The sequence below is a fragment of the Hyperolius riggenbachi genome, chromosome 2, assembly GCF_040937935.1.
Source record: "Hyperolius riggenbachi isolate aHypRig1 chromosome 2, aHypRig1.pri, whole genome shotgun sequence".
NCBI classification, from domain to species: Eukaryota; Metazoa; Chordata; class Amphibia; order Anura; family Hyperoliidae; genus Hyperolius; species Hyperolius riggenbachi.
In genome coordinates this window covers 329,346,861-329,361,780 of record NC_090647.1, presented here as the reverse complement: position 1 = coordinate 329,361,780, position 14,920 = coordinate 329,346,861, and the positions used below count along the sequence as shown (strand labels likewise).

The window sequence follows — 14,920 nt, the reverse complement described above, 5'->3', positions numbered from 1 at the left end:
AAGGGATGAATTATAAGCCCACAGCCAGCCACGGTGCCTACCAATAACTTCCAAAGCAGGTGAGTGCTTAACTGCAACTCCTCATATGAACAGGTCACCCAAAGAAAAAAGCAGGGTGAGTAGATTTAAAGGCACGTACACATGCCATACTTCCGCAAACGACGGATCCGCCAGACCATCCCGAGGCGCGGACGTTCTGCTGACAATAGCAAGTGTGTACGCGCTGTCAGCAGACTGATAAGGCTGTTTCTGAATGATCCGCTGAGCTACTGTCAGCAGAACGTCCACCCAGCGGGAGGGTCTAGCGGACCCATCGTTTGCGGAAGTATGGCGTGTGTATGCGCTTTAAGAGAGGAACATTGGACAAGTGGACTGGAGTCTACACAGAAGTAAAAGAAATGTCCAGCAAAAAAAAAAAAAAAAAAAAATTGTAGAAGCAGAGCAACCCCAGATAGTTGTCATCTGTGGTTTGGTCTGGTTCAGAGAAGACCAAACCACAGTGACCGCTAGGGTCCTGGCTGGAGGAACATCCTACAGATAAGTTACAGTAATTGGCTTCCCCCTAAATTGGCCCTAGACCAGACATGGGCAAACTTGGCCCTCCAGCTGTTAAGGAACTACAAGTCCCACAATGCATTGCAGGAGTCTGACAGCCACAGTCATGATTTATAAAGGCAAATGCATTGTGGGAATTGTAGTTCTGTAACAGCTGGAGGGCCGAGTTTGCCCATGCCTGCCCTAGACTGTGAAGGTCATATGGTCATGGCAGGGATCAGATTGTGACCCCTTCCAAGGAATAGATAGTCACAAGACTATACATAAACTCTGTAAAAGCGCTGCAGGAGATGTAGGCTCTATATAAATAATACTACTACAACTAATAATAATAATAATAATACTCTATACACTATACACTGTGCATCTTCACATTTTTACTGTTTGTAAGCACAAACAACTGAGTCTAAACAGCTGTGAAAAACACATTTTATTTTCCTATATTCTATAGTTAGTCTTTCATTTTATTTTAAAGAGCATCTTCCTTTAACATAAATAAAATGTTTCCTGAAAACGTAAATCTAGAAATTATATATGGATTTTTTTATTTTTATAAACAACATACACAGTAGTGTTTAAGTGGATGCATTCAAGACTATACTGTTCAAAAACATCTGCAATAGGTAAGTTTAAAAAGGAAAGTATAGGCGGTATAAAAGTCACAGTGAATACTGAAGTGAAACAGCAGTTGACACTCCTCATGTAAACCATTTCTGGCCCTGGCAAGTCATGAGCCAAAAGTTCTCCTAGCATGTTTATATTCAATGACATCAAACTGGTTTAATCAAACCAAATAGCTGCTGATACTAGTTAGCGGCTGGGTAACAGTTTAGCACATGCAGTCTTTAATTGGCAAGAAGTAGTCCCCTCCTGGGTCAGTGGAAATCTGCTTGTGCAAACATCTCCATAAGGTAGGTTACACAACAAGGACAGAACACTTAGGTGTAGTATATTGCCTATGCCAGTGTTCCCAAACCCTAGCCTCAAGGCCCACCAAGAGTGCATGTTTTGTGGAAATCCACAAAGGTCCATCAGCTCTGCTGAGAAAGTAATCATCCCACCTGTGAATATGGTGAATATGCGCAGTTTCTTTCCTGCACAAAATGCACTGTTGGTGGCCTTGAAGAAAGGGTTGAAAAACTCTGGCCTATGGTAGGATCTATTTTAACATATTCCTTTTATCCTAAAGTTGTAAGCTTATCTATTAAGTCATCAATTGTGTAGACCAGAAGCTTAATGTCATCTTTTTCACTCATACGATGTTGAGCATGCTTGCGAAGAATGACATCTACATCTGTACTGAGTATTCGGTCAGCTATTTGCATGGATACATGCCAAGGGACTACCTCATCTTTCATGCCATGGATCAGCCGAACAGGTGTGGTTATGGGTATTGGACTATTTAACAAGCAATGATTTTCAGCTTCTTTTAAAAAGGAATACGGTATACTGTAAAAGCCACTAGCGCTGTACTTTAAAGGTAGGTTCAATTCACCTTTTTCTTCAGCTGCCTTCCTTTCCTGAAAAGAGAAACACATAATAGACATATCTCTCTTTGATATCACATATGTTATGTTATGCATACATTTGGAGCTACAAGAAGTGTTTGAGAGAAAAAAAAAACAATGTAATTTACACTTTCTTAAAGGGAACCTGAACTGAGTAAAATTATTTAAAATAAACACGATGTACCTGCAAATTAATATGACATACTTACCTCGCTATCAGTTCATCTCAAAAGCTCACCATTTTCTTCTAACAACGATCCCTTCCAGTTTTGACAAGATTTTGTTAGAACTGAAGTATATCAGTTGCTGTCAGTCATATCTCAGTTACTGTCAGTTATAGCTGAAAGGACAACTGATGTGCATGGTAATGTCCATGTTTCCCTATGGCTCAAGTGGGCGATATTACAGTTTAACAGTGTGCTGACCCGAAAACTATTACAGGGTCATTGCCATTTTTAAAATGGAGGATGGAGTATTCCATCGATTACAGTGGACAAACAGGACGCTGGAAAAAAGGAAACGATTAAGGAGTAGACTACACGGGAGGTAAGTATGACATGTGTATGTTTATTTTAGCTTGTAATTTTCAATTTAGGTTTTGTTTAAAGCGGACCCAAACCAAACATTTTTTTTAATTAAAAATATTTAGTTGCACCACTCTGACACATACAAAGATAAATAAACACTCCTTCAAGCCTATGATCATTTCAGTGCATGCTTTTCACCCTTCTCTTTTCATTATTAGGTTTATACTGGGGGCAGCCATTAGCAATTCCTCCATTGCCGGACACCATCTACCACACCAGTTTGCAGGAAAAATCCCGGCAATTTGAAAAAGGGAGGGGTTCCTCCAATAAATGTAAAATATTTTATATTTGTCAACATGCAGCTGAAAAAAGGCTGCTACTTATTATTATAATTTAGAAAATAGATTTTATTTCTGAAATCTTGTATTTTATCAGCAATTATTATCAGCAATACAATGTTTGATGATTCACTTCCTTTGCCTTGAAAAAGTAAAGTCATCCATTTCATTTTGTGTGCTGGCCCTCTCTTTAGTGGATACTTTGCTTACTTGGTAGCACTATCCACTAACTAGCTGCAGCATTTATACCTTGGGCAAACCACTGTGGTCTGAGCATTGAATCAATACAGGTTCAAATGTGGAGAAGCTGCCTAGAGCAACTAATCAAGTTTCAACCGTTCAATTAAATAAAGATTTTGATTCTTTTGTTTTGGAGTTTTGACAAGTACTCCATTTGTGCTCTCTCTTTATACACATCTTAATAAATTAACACAATTGATTTGTTTTCAAACCTTGATGGTAAAAATGAAACAAAATGTTCCTTAAAACCATTCATAGCTCTAGTACAAACTTTTTTTTTTTTTTCACAATACAAAAATTCTAATTTAAAGAATACCTGAAGTGAGAGGGATATGAAGGCTGACAAACTGTATGTATTTTATTTTAAACCACATAAATAACAATAACATTTTTTATACCTGGTTGTCATGCTGATCCCCTGCCTTTATACTTTTAGATGTTGCTGACTGATATCTGACTGGAATAGCCTCATGCTCGTTTCAGAGGTTTGATTTAGACACTACTGATGCCTGAATGATCAGGAGAACTGCCAGGAAACTGGTATTGTTAAAAGGTAAATACATATGGCAGCCTCCATATCTCTATTACTTACTTTAGGTGTCCTTTAAGGCTGTTAGGAGTCAGTGGTCATTGGGAACCCTGTGCAAACCCTTTTATCTCCTTCCATACACTCGTTTCTCAAATAAAACGAGAAGCAGAACACAGTTAAAGAGTACATGAAGTGAGTAAAAAAAACACAACTTTTTTTTTTTTTTTTACTCACGGCAGTCAAATAGGTTTCTTCTGGCTGCAAGCACAGCTGGACTACCACATATGGACTGGCATGGGAAAGTGAGGTCAGCACACACCTAGTAGAAGGCCTGGAACCCACTAGGAGCGATTTTCTGGGCGCTTTGTGATTTGAAACAAAAAAAAGAGGGACACCGAGAGCCCAATATAGTGTAGTATGCACTGGTAAATGAAGGTGTGTGGAAAGAGTATGTGCAATATACTCAAGTCAGGGTTACCGCATAGGCAACCACTGTAAAGGCAAGTGGGGAGATTAGGCCTGTCCCCACTCAGGATTAAGAAGTCGCTCTCTGTAGATCAAGGAAAAAAGGGGTAACAACCCTCCACCAAGGGTGGATATGTATAATGTAGTATGGATACAGAGGCGCCAGAAGGATAAAAAGATCTAAAACGTTTAAAAGTGAGGAGGTAGTGGTGGACTTACCTCCTCCAGGCAGACACAAAAAAATGCCAATCAATTTTCAGCAAGACAATTTATTTACATACTCCAGTAAAATACAACGTGTTTCTCGGAAGTAATCCGCTTCCTCAGGCAATAAGATGGAGCATATACAAAACAGGTCTGGTACTATGCCATGCGCTCAGAGGCATTGCAGTGCATTAGCAAGAGCTTTTCAAAATCACTGGCGCTTAGAAAAGGCATCTAGTGAGTTTGAGCTCGAAGGAAGCGTTGGTGCATGGAGGAAGAAAACCCTGCAGCTTCGTTATACTGGGCATGTGCTGGTCAGAAAACGAAGCAGGATCTGATCCCGTGCTGCAATGGTGGGCTCTATGAGGATCCGGGAAGCCACTAGATCATCCTTAGGCTTCAATCTACTGAGGTATCCACCTTTTTATTTGTTTTTTTTACTAACATTAGGAGTGCTTTAACTTCATGGGGAACACAGAACCAATGCCAAAACCCATGGTACACACTTCCTACACTCCGCCAGCTGATCCACTGGCTGTCAGTAACTAGGAAGGCGTGGCTTGGCAGAGAACAGTGAGCCCAACACCACTGCTGGAGATAGATGAGCCTATCGTCTCTAGACAAACAGAAGGGGGCAGTGTGAGACATCAGCCTGCTGTCAGACGTACAGTGGATACTGGCCTTGCAACTTGAACTTTAGACTGTTTATTGCAAAAATGATACACTTGCAACATAAATTATAAATGCATATCATTATAATTCTATGAAATGTAATTACAAGATTGGGCTTTCATTGCTAATACATTTCAAGTTAATTTTTCACACATGTAAAGCTAACTAAAGCATGTAGAAATGTATGTATTACCTCTGCTGGAAGTTGATTAAACGTGGTCACAAAGTGGTCTGCAGCAGAAGCCACGCCAACGAGGGCTGCAATCTTTTCTGGACGAGCTAGAGCAACAAGGAGCATCAACCATCCTCCCATACTTGACCCAACCAATATCTTAAGAAGAAAATGCAAGCATTACAAATACAAGAGAATACGGCAGTAAACATTAAAATGAAAGATAGGATGTGCTCCTAATTAAGGCCAACATCATGCTGAAAACTACTGCTTGCTTCCAATATGAATCTTTGAATAAAATCTTGAATATCATTGGCTAGATCACAGGTGTCAAACTCAAGGCCCATGGGCCGAGTGTGGCCCTCCTTGCCATTTTATATGGCCCTTCAGAGCTTCAAATGTGCATCATTCTAAGCCTTAATATAGAATATAGAAGAGCACACTGGTGACAGTGTTTCTGGTTGAAACATTGTCAGTTTGAGCTGGGACGCAGCAGCAATCCACTGCCCCCCTAGCAAAATTAGCATGGGACCCCCCACCCATGTCGCTGGTAAAACACAAACCTACACACCTCCCCCACTCCCCCAACACACCAGCTCCCTGCATAGCAGAATAGCGAAGCAGAGCAGTGTATTCTTTACCTGCTACAGCGCTGCACCAGGTCTCTTCTATTCTTCCCAGCAGATGCAGCTTTGTGCTTCCATGCCTCCAGCACCCGATCACATGACATGCATTGGGAGCCAGAGGTATGCAGCATGGGGAATGTGGCTTTCAGGAAGATCAGAGGAGACCCGAAGCAGCACCACAACAGTTGAATATTAAAACTGCTCCACCGAGGTATTCTGCATAAGGGGGGGGAGCAGGCCCCCCATGGTTGCTATAGTTCTGTCACTTAGATTGAGACTGTCCAGTAAATGTTGAATCTTAATCATCTGGCCCGCGACTTGGAATACGTTTTAGATTTTGGCCCCTTACACGATTGAGTTTGACACCTCTGGGCTAGATACAGTCACTGAAATCCTTTTAATAATAAAACTACCCTATTTTGTATGTAATTCTTTTTGAAGGCACATTAAAGTCATTTCACTAAACATTTTATGTCTTGACTGAGAGGTGAACTCTGTACTAACAGACTATCTATATTACTAACTGCGCTTGACTTAGCCTTTTTAAGACCAACACCAACTTTCTTTCTCAACGTAGTTGACAAATAAATTCACCTAGGACTGGAAGAATAATGTATAGTACATAGTGCTGAAGCCACTTTTACCCCGAGGAGGCATGCCCTGCAATCAAAACAGCTGTTGGCAGTGTTGATTATTGTTTGGTTACACCCTACAGTATGTACCCTCAATAACGAGTTTCCCTGGTAACTGTCCTGAAATCCTCTGTTTCTTCATTACACATGAACTGTGTGATAGAGACTATTGGCCATTGAAGGGCACTAAACTGCAGCATGGATATTGGTAGAATTTGCAGTGGGGGCGTTTAGGGTAGGCATTGGTCTAGGGAGGGCTTGCTTGATGATAATGTCAGGTTTATTGTTAATTACCTGTGGATTTTGCAGCGCCGTGAAGGGGGAATGACCGTTAGGGTTAGTAATTAGTAGAGCAAGGGTTAGTATAAGACCAGGGTTAGCTGTTAGTATAATAGCTGCAAAAATTACCAATAGGTTGCTGAATTAGCAACTGACTATAGAGGAATATCTGTAGTGTTATCAATACTCCACAAGAAGGTTTCCCCGGCACCAAAATTAGCATGGTTCCCTTCTTAGATGTATGCGCGCTTCAATGTGTAAGAATAGTTTGCAACATAGAATTGGAACTGTTACACACACACCAATTAAAGAGCAATTGCAAACATAATCAAAGTCCACACCCTTTTCTTTTCTTCCCCCAAGTCCATCTCCAGTCACAGAAATTAGACTATACAGCTTTCAGTGTGGACTGACAGATATTCAATAGCCTATTAATACATATATAATTATAATAGACACAAACTGCGCCTGCCAGCAAACAATATCAAAATACAATAAGGTGTAATCAGTAACAGATGCTTCGATCGAGTGTTCGCTATCACAAGTCCTTGGATAACAGTCAGTAATGATGTGACAGCGCTCCTCTTCCTTTCTACAATTCAAACAGAGATAAACAACCGCACATAGTGCATTACTGTAATCATAGAACACAGATCCCCCACACGTGCATATGTGCTCAAATGTGCATCACTCGTGGTCTCTACAACCCCTCCGCACTAGCAGCTCACCAGATGGACACCACCTCACAATCCAGGTGGGTCTAGCACTTGGCCTTTAGAGCGGCCAACTCCAATGACAGCTTCCACAGCTCCTTTGTTCACAGTTAGATAATCCGTATTTAATGATTAGTTCCACATGTAAAAGATAGTGTAAAAACACACATAGCGTAAAACAGTTTAGCTAAAAGTTATGGCCTGCGCAATATCAGCGCACTCACGTATATAGGAGGATATCAGGCATCTCGGGCATTGCAGCTCAACAGTAAAGCTCCTCTGCTGGCGGTGTCGGCGTCCCGATTTCCCCGCTTCTCGTAGCAGCCTGTCTCCTAGATCCCAGTGACGTCAGCGCTCCTGGTCACGCCCAACGCTTTTCGTCCAATGGACTCATCAGGGGCTGATGTCACTAGGGCGCCGACGTCTCTTATACCCGGGGCTGGCCCTAATGCGCAATCCATGGGCGCCTAGGGCGCACTGCATATTCACATCCCCTCGTTCCTAGCTCTTACGTCATCAGTGGCCGTCTGGAACGCTATTGTTCCGGCCCTCCCTGATGACTTGGGGCTCTGGTTTGAGTTAGTGCCATCTTGTGGCAGATCCACTAACTTCCACTCATTTAGCTAAAACTGATTTCAATCTAAGTTAATGCCATCTTGTGGCCCCTTAGCTAACTTCCTTATAGATTCCACTTGTTAAGCTAAACCTGCCTTGAAAATGCCTCGTGGAGATAATGGACGGTATGTAAATATGTAATTAGAGATGGGGATAAAAAATTGTTTATAAAAAAATCCATTTGTTTAAAAAAAGGGGGGTTTAAATTAATGATGAGGGTTCCAATGTTCTCAGGTCCTGTGATTTTTGTTTTTTATTTTTATTTACTATTCTTCATTTTTTTATTTGTTCTAATTTAATAAAAAATGCTAAAAAATGATGGAATAAATCCTTCCCTCCCTCCTGCATGTTCCCTTCACAGTAAGGGACTGATTGGAAATAACCATCATAACCTTCCCTATTAAGCTACAAGGGCCAGCAATACCCATATTGGAGAGGGCTGAGAATATAGAGCTCAGTGTTATTGTCCTTAGTTTCAATTTTGAATTGATATTTTAGAGTTTGTTACTTAGGCCACTATTCTCTAAGTTTGGTGGGTTAATTATTTATCAGGCAGTGGTTATTTATTCTTGGGCTGCAATCCCTTGCCGGAATCCCCTGCTAATGGATAGCAGCCATCACTTTGAACCCAGTGTTTGACACCTCCTCAGTTTACATGCTGCTGTGCCTACATTGGCACCCGCCTACTGAGGGAGAATGCTGTGTGTCTCCATCCCACCATATACTGTGCCCTTATTTGGCCTCTATGCCCACTCCCCTTAGCTAGTGTGGTGATGTAAGCAATTTAATGACCCCCATTTTAAGTCTGTAGAGGAGCCACAGGATTCTCAGTGTCCAGATTTCATACATCATTTGTAATAAAACAGTTTAAATCAAACTCTACATTGAGTCCCCCCGGGGACAGTGACCGCATATTAAATATCCACCTCCCCTCCGCTTGGGAGATATCCCTCACTACACTTGAGCCCCTCCACCTCTTAACATGTGACTCTACCCCCATAAACCTCAGTCCAGTAGGGTCTCTATTGTGATGTGTTTTAAAGTGGTTTGAAACACTATGTGTGGCCAACCCTTTGATTATGTTTGCCACATGCTCCCCTATCCTTTTATGCAATGATCGGGTGGTGCGCCCCACATACTCTAGCCCGCAGGGGCATTTGAAAACATATATCACCCCTTTGGTACGGCACGTGATGCACTGTCTTATCCTATGTTGGTAACCTGTGTTTTTCGCAGTGAGAGTGTCCCCTTTGCAGGGCTGTGCCTCTCTACAACCCCTGCAGTCCCGGCAGGGAAAGAATCCCCTTTGACCCAGAAGATTGGCCGTGTTCACCTTCGGGGGATCCTGGAAACTGGGGACTAGCTTTGACCTAAGATTGGGCGCCTTCCGGTATATGAATCCGGGTTTTTTTGGGAGTGCCCTCCCTATTGTCCCATCCAGTTGAGAATGCGCCAGTGTTTCATAATTATAGACTCAACATCTCTGTATTGATGGCTATAGTCAAACAGCAAGTCAAAATCTCTACTCCTGACTGCTGATGGTTGTCTGTCTTGTAATAGGTCAGACTGTTCCATTAATTTTTTAGCATTTTTTATTAAATTAGAACAAATAAAAAAATGAAGAATAGTAAATAAAAATAAAAATTAAAAAATTAAAAACAAAAATCACAGGACCTGAGAACATTGGAACCCTCATCATTAATTTAAACCCCCCTTTTTTTAAACAAATGGATTTTTTTATAAACAATTTTTTATCCCCATCTCTAATTACATATTTACATACCGTCCATTATCTCCACGAGGCATTTTCAAGGCAGGTTTAGCTTAACAAGTGGAATCTATAAGGAAGTTAACTAAGGGGCCACAAGATGGCATTAACTTAGATTGAAATCAGTTTCAGCTAAATGAGTGGAAGTTAGTGGATCTGCCACAAGATGGCACTAACTCAAACCAGAGCCCCAAGTCATCAGGGAGGGCCGGAACAATAGCGTTCCAGACGGCCACTGATGACGTAAGAGCTAGGAACGAGGGGATGTGAATATGCAGTGCGCCCTAGGCGCCCATGGATTGCACATTAGGGCCAGCCCCGGGTATAAGAGACGTCGGCGCCCTAGTGACATCAGCCCCTGATGAGTCCATTGGACGAAAAGCGTTGGGCGTGACCAGGAGCGCTGACGTCACTGGGATCTAGGAGACAGGCTGCTACGAGAAGCGGGGAAATCGGGACGCCGACACCGCCAGCAGAGGAGCTTTACTGTAGAGCTGCAATGCCCGAGATGCCTGATATCCTCCTATATACGTGAGTGCGCTGATATTGCGCAGGCCATAACTTTTAGCTAAACTGTTTTACGCTATGTGTGTTTTTATACTATCTTTTACATGTGGAACTAATCATTAAATACGGATTATCTAACTGTGAACAAAGGAGCTGTGGAAGCTGTCATTGGAGTTGGCCGCTCTAAAGGCCAAGTGCTAGACCCACCTGGATTGTGAGGTGGTGTCCATCTGGTGAGCTGCTAGTGCGGAGGGGTTGTAGAGACCACGAGTGATGCACATTTGAGCACATATGCATGTGTGGGGGACTTGTATTCTGTGATTACAGTAATGCACTATGTGCGGTTGTCTATTTTTTGAATTGTAGAAAGGAAGAGGAGCGCTGTCACATCATTACTGACTATTAATACATATAACTGTTCTAATTATAATTCTGCACCTGTCATCCGAAAAGAGCTGCACAGATGTCCTATGCTATGCTCTCTGACTTCAAACTACAGCTGGCATAGCTGATGAAAAAGCAGGTCAAGAAATCTCTCTGCACCCCCCCCCCCCCCCCACCTCCCAAAACTGTAGATTTACTATGAGCAGAGGAACACCATTCCTTCATCATGCTCTTGCCCCATTAAAAAGAGCTGTATCCACTTCCTGTAAGGAGGACAGGAAGTGCAGAAAATTAACTCATTTATTTGCCCACTTGACACAATGCAAACTGATTTTTCTATTGTCACAGCCGGCAGAACGTCTCTCTGGGTTTCAGAATAAAAAATTGCTAGAGAATTCTAAAGCAACATAAAAAAATAAATTCAACAGATCATTTTCCTCTAGAGCTAGAAATTATGGAGCCCTAGCACTTTCTGTTCATGTTGTCAATTTATTCTTAAACACTAATCTTGATGAACATTTTAAAATATCAAAAGCAAATAATGTTTCAGACAACCCTGACAGATATAAAATGGAAAAAATTTCAGCAACACTGTTTTAGCAATGCAGATTGGAAATGTTGGATTGTAGCTTTAAATCAATGGTAATAGTAGGTTAGGCAGCTGGGTCACGTGACACAAGTATGCGCTTTCTTGACCATGTAACCCAGAATCAAGGTCTAGTTAGGTCTCGTGCTAGTTAAAGAGAATCTGTATTGTTAAAATCACACAAAAGTAAACATACCAGTGTGTTAGAGACATCTCCTATTACCCTCTGTCACAATTTCGCCGCTCCCCGCCGTATTAAAAGTAGTCAAAAACAGTTTTAAAAAGTTTGTTTGTAAACAAACAAAATGGCCACCAAAACAGGAAGTAGGTTGATGTACAGTATGTCCACACATAGAAAATACATCCATACACACAATCAGGCTGATACAGCCTTCCTTTTGAATCTCAAGAGATCATTTGTGTGTTTCTTTCCCCCTGCAGCTCACTGAAGAGTTACAAGCTGATTGTTTGTTTACTCTTGCAGACAGCTCTGCCCGGTTGTCTGTAATTCTGCAGTATGTGACTCATCAGTATGTGAACAGAGGATTTATCCAGCTTGTAAAAGATAAGAGAGCAGAGAAAAGCTGGCTAATGTAAATAACACACACACACACAGGGGAGTGTGCATAGAGAGGGGCCTGCAGTGGGGGCATGCATAGCAGATCACACTGAAGAGTTGGCAGCCTTCCAGACACAGGAGGACAAGTCCGACAGGGGAAAGATAAGCTGATTTATTACAGAGATGGTGCTAGTATAAAGTGCTGCAGTAAGCCAGAGCACATTATAATAGGTTTAGGAACTTGTAGGATGGTAGAAAACACAATGACATTGTTGTTACAGAGTCCCTTTAACAAGCAGCTTTGGCTTGCTAAGCAGGTGCTGCCGATCTCACCCATGGGCAGTACATCCGCACTTATATACGAAGAGTGTGGCCGCAAACTAGAAGAGTGTCTCGCCAGCAGCGGTGGGGTGGAGGAGGATGTAGGAAGAATATGGAGCAGAGGCTTCCTTCTTTTATCGTGAGTATCTAACTTTTTTTTCCCGGGGGCAATACAGGTTTGCTTTAACTCAGGTTAAAGTACAGGAAGTTGCTGGACATTTATTAATTAAGCATTAAAAGGCTTAATATTTCATAAATGGCAATCTTCTAAAGTGGAGAGGTCATGCAATAGTGTTGTACATAAAGCAACAAATGATGGAAATTGTGTAAATACAATGCTATGTGGTAGCAAAGCAAATGTACCTGCTCCACCACACCATATTGCCATTCCTACTAGCAGGATTTGTAAACATCCCCTGCTTCATGCTTTAGGTTCTGTTTCCCATCAAGGGCCCTATGAACACAAAAGCTGTGTGTTGTCTCACTACTGCACACATTTGCTCCAGGCTCTTCTCTTCTTTCCACATTCCAAAAAATACTAGTAGGTCAACTTGTTTCACTGAAAAAAAAACTGAAATGAAATGCTGACCCCTTGAAGGAACAGCAAATTACAAGTTAAAGGAACATACACACACTAGATGGATGTCGCCCAATGGGGATATGGACCCAATCCGTTGGGCTACATCGTTGGGCACAGGCTGCATAGACATGTAGTTAATGTTGGTGTGGTATAAACTGTGAAAGAACTCTGGCACATGAATGTATATGTTACGGCCAGAACCCGAAGTGTGGCCACTTTGCGTTCTGGCCAGCCACTTCGGGTTCTGGCCGGCCAATGGCTTCAATTCATCAAGCATTACCGCATTCGGTAATGCTGAAAACAGCTGAGTTAACGGAGCACTTAAGAAAATGTTAATTCATCAAAGCTGTTACCGAATGAGAAGCTGAAATGACAGAGCAATGAGATAAATTACCGACTTGTGCTCAACACATGTCAGCAAATGTCAGTAAATGTTAATTCATCAAGGTTACCACATTCGCTAGCACATTCGGTGTTTATCTCCAGCTCTCCCCTGTCCTTACAGGCTTCGAAAGCCTTCTGTGTGAATGTTTTCATGATTAACAGGAGCAGGCAGCCAATAGAAACAGCCCCTGTTCTCCTGCAAGTGCCGCTGATAGTTGCTGATAGGTCACACAGGCTTCTCCACACAAGCTTCCAGACCCCCCAGGCAGTGAGCAGAGAGAACAGGACAAAAGATATCCCCAGATGTCCTTCTGTGGTCTAATCCTTTGAGTCCCTGTTTGAATATGCAAAGATGCAAGTGGTGAAATCACCAAGCATGGCATTTGTAATGTCTCCAGGAAGTTTATCTACGTTGTGGCAAATAAGTAAAATGTTAAGAAACACTGATGGACAGATTCAGAGCAGCAGAGGCAGTATAAGTAACAGTAAATATAACACATTTACATGTAAAGGGATGTCTGGATGCCTTCTATTGTTATCAGCTTGTAACAACACAGAGACATTCCAAGCTGCTCTGCACCACTCTGCTGTTATCCAACAGCCTTTGATGAACTGAAGCCGTAGTACTTCGGTAACTTAACGAACCTCTACCACATGTGTGAAAATATTGATGAATTAGCACAGTGAAGTGTAAAATACCGAATGCGGTATTTTAAGGACTGGGATTTTGTTATCGAACACCCTTTGATGAATTGAAGCCAATGTGCGAAGTGGCCGCAGCGCAGCGGCCAATGTTAGAAATGTAATGATTACAATAAGTTCAATGTATTTTACGGCCGTCTCGGTGCGGCCAAATGTATTACAACTTGGTTAATTTAATGAAATTAAGCCGGCGGCAATGTAATAGATGAAGCTGCCGGCTTTCGCACTGCCTCCTCTCCTAATTCCCCCCCCCCCCCCCCCCCGCCTCTCTCCTCTCCCTGCCTCCTATACAATACGGAGGAGCCGGGGACATGCGTGTCCCCGAGAGTTGTTCGTCACGGCAGGGGAATCCTGCCGTTCCTGCACAGCGGGTGCTGGCAGAAGCAATGTCTGCAGCCTCTCCGCTCTGCTTTCCCTGCCGCGACGAACGACTCTCGGGGACACGCATGTCCCCGGCTGCTCCGTATTGTATAGGAGGCAGGTAGAGGAGAGAGGCGGGGAGGGCGGGGAAGGGGGGGGGGGGGGAGGAGGAGAGGAGGCAGTGCGAAAGCCAACGGCTTCATCTCAATAAATTAACTAAAGTTGTAATACAATTGGCCGCAGCGAGACGGCCGTAAAATACATTGAACTTACTTAAATCATTACATTTCTAACATTGGCCGCTGCGCTGTGGCCACTTCGCACATTGGCCGGCCAGAACCCGAAGTGGCTGGCCAGAACGCGAAGTGGCTACACTTTGGCTTCTGGCCGTAACATATACATCAGCCATTTGCAGCTATAGCACACTGACTGGAAAAAACTACAGCCTGAGCAGGCAAAATGTCTAAAGAAAATGACTGAAGAAGCAAGACAGGAAAAGAAACAAAAACACTAACTGAATACCAAAAAAATCTCACAAGAAGAACGTGTTAGGGCCCGCTTCCACTATCGTGAATCTGCATGCGTTTCCTGCATGCAGATTCGCACAGCCAATACAAGTGGATGGGCCTGTTTCCACTTGTCAATTTTCCTGAGCGTTTTTCTGTGCAGGATTTTTCTGCACGCCAGAGCCCTC

The 14,920-nt window shown here is 42.6% G+C and overlaps 1 protein-coding gene across 1 annotated transcript in view; it reads right to left on the bottom strand.

The window, feature by feature from the left end:
- Positions 1–1,075: 1,075 nt before the first annotated feature.
- The window catches only part of ABHD10 (abhydrolase domain containing 10, depalmitoylase), a 40,535-nt gene continuing 26,690 nt past the window's right edge, over positions 1,076–14,920 (bottom strand). The window contains exons 4-5 of the mRNA XM_068265494.1: positions 5,232–5,369; positions 1,076–2,075 (exon numbers count right to left, since the gene is read on the bottom strand). Coding sequence (XP_068121595.1) covers positions 1,734–2,075; positions 5,232–5,369 — 480 coding nt within the window. The 3' untranslated portion in view covers positions 1,076–1,733. The remainder of the gene's footprint in view (positions 2,076–5,231; positions 5,370–14,920) is intronic.